General features: G+C 34.5%; 1 protein-coding gene across 6 annotated transcripts in view; it reads right to left on the bottom strand.

Annotated features, from left to right (window-relative positions):
• The window catches only part of LOC119592617 (protein ECT2-like), a 21,585-nt gene that overhangs the window by 12,328 nt on the left and 7,374 nt on the right, over positions 1-1,883 (bottom strand). For 4 of the 6 annotated variants that reach the window (XM_037941501.1, XM_037941500.1, XM_037941505.1 and 1 more), the window contains exons 7-9: positions 1,695-1,832; positions 1,246-1,400; positions 252-347 (exon numbers count right to left, since the gene is read on the bottom strand). In XM_037941501.1, the coding sequence (XP_037797429.1) occupies positions 252-347; positions 1,246-1,400; positions 1,695-1,832 (389 nt within the window). The remainder of the gene's footprint in view (positions 1-251; positions 348-1,245; positions 1,401-1,694; positions 1,833-1,883) is intronic. The other 2 variants (XM_037941502.1, XM_037941504.1) reach the window with 1 other exon arrangement.

The following is a 1,883-nucleotide window of genomic DNA, read 5'->3' as shown; positions in this document are numbered from 1 at the left end:
TGATCTTGATAATTGAGAAATAAGATCATGCTTATTTACAGAAGTGGAAAATAAGAAACTATACAGGAGATTTCTTCTAAGTATACATCTAAATAGTGATTCCCTGCTGCACAGACCTTGTTTGAATTTTCATAATCAAATCAATTTCATTATGAAAAACCCAACATCAAAAGCAAAAGCTACACATGCATAGAAAATCATGAAAACTCTATTTCTATCTCCAAGTTACTGTAATAAGCACAGCTACCAACCTGCCGATCAACCTGTTTGGGGTGGGAACCGTTTCGTCCAAGAATGAACCATCAGCTGACAGGTAGGCTAAATCACCCACTGAGGATCTTCGTTTGCTGTACCAGGGAATAGAAGTTGAATTCTTATTGTATTAACAACCTCAGTTGAAATATTCCACTATATAATAATGATAATAAAAATAATAATGAAAATAATTTTATGTGGAGAAACTGTACTTTGAATTACTTTCCAAAAATAAAATTGGCTACTTACACAATGTATGTATTACCTCTATATTCTTAAGCATAATACAAAAAACAACATGCAGCTCTAATAAATTTTGCAATTTCCTGTCCAAAAAATACACCACTTTCCATCAAAATGAACATCAATTCCATGATCAACCATGCAATGATCTGCAAGCTTTTTACCAAAAGAATTTCTTGAAACATGATTTTTTTTAGAGGTGAATCTTCAGATAATTGTGTTCACTTATTATCTAGGCTTATGCCATGCACTGGCAAATATCAACAAATATCTGGACATGGACTTCTAATGATAAGTGAATACCTTATACATTCTAAAATATGAGCATGAAACACTTTTATTAACAATGTCATCCATTACTATCTATTTTACATTATCATTTTTACCACAGTGTGCAAATCACTAAGAACGATCATCATACCTTCCTATAATCTATCAACAATGACACAACCTATAACTAAGACGAAGACCAAACAAAGAAAATATCTACAAGCTGCACATTGCCAAAAATAATGAAATTTCTAGTCAAAACATAATATTTCACAATATCATAACTTACGAGTTCTTTTATGACAATCACTGAGGCAGTAATAAAAAGTAACAAATAGATTGTAGAGAATGAACAATATGAGAAATTCCTTCAAATTCAGTAAAGGAGACGATAATTCATCATGGGTCTCTTTCAGATAAAGAGACAAATACACACAAATTATTAGCAGAGGAGGTAGCATGAGACATTCAAGATACCTTGCTGGAGGAGCTGTAGGAAGTGTTGATGGTGAGTCATCCTGAGCCAACTGTTGCACAGTCTCTCTCAACCGTTTACGTCTTCTACTTCTGGAGCCCGGAGTACTTGGTGAGACAAACATTTGCCGTGGGCTCATGACACTACTTGAGTTCTGCTGGTAAGGATTTGGTTTTTAATCCCTGAGGCCATAATAGAGAAAATATTCAAGAGAAGCTGATCACTTAAAAATAACATATAAACTCTATTGCTTTGAATCTGCATCATTTTCAACCCCCATGTACATTTCAAGCAACCAGAATTCAGGTATGTGGATCTAAAGATTAAGGGTCCCAATAAAATCATTCCTTACTGCACTTTTTCTTTAGAGCAAGATGATGTTCTCAGTTGTTGGTAGTAAGCATTTAAACCAACTGCCAAAATGAAAATGAATTCACAAATATTATCTTACCATTTCCTCAAAGAGATGTAGTTTCTCATTGGGGCAAGCATCCATCTGGATAGAGGTCCAGAACCATTCTGCTTTAACCACATGTGCACGTGGTGGACACTCTGCAGGCTTTTCAGTCACACTTTGTTCTTCTACCACCTGGAAGAAACAAAAAGAGGATATTTATATGTACATGCATACTTGCATACA

This window comes from Penaeus monodon, chromosome 30 (assembly GCF_015228065.2).
Source record: "Penaeus monodon isolate SGIC_2016 chromosome 30, NSTDA_Pmon_1, whole genome shotgun sequence".
Classification (NCBI taxonomy): Eukaryota; Metazoa; Arthropoda; class Malacostraca; order Decapoda; family Penaeidae; genus Penaeus; species Penaeus monodon.
This window is presented reverse-complemented; position numbering and strand designations above follow the sequence as displayed.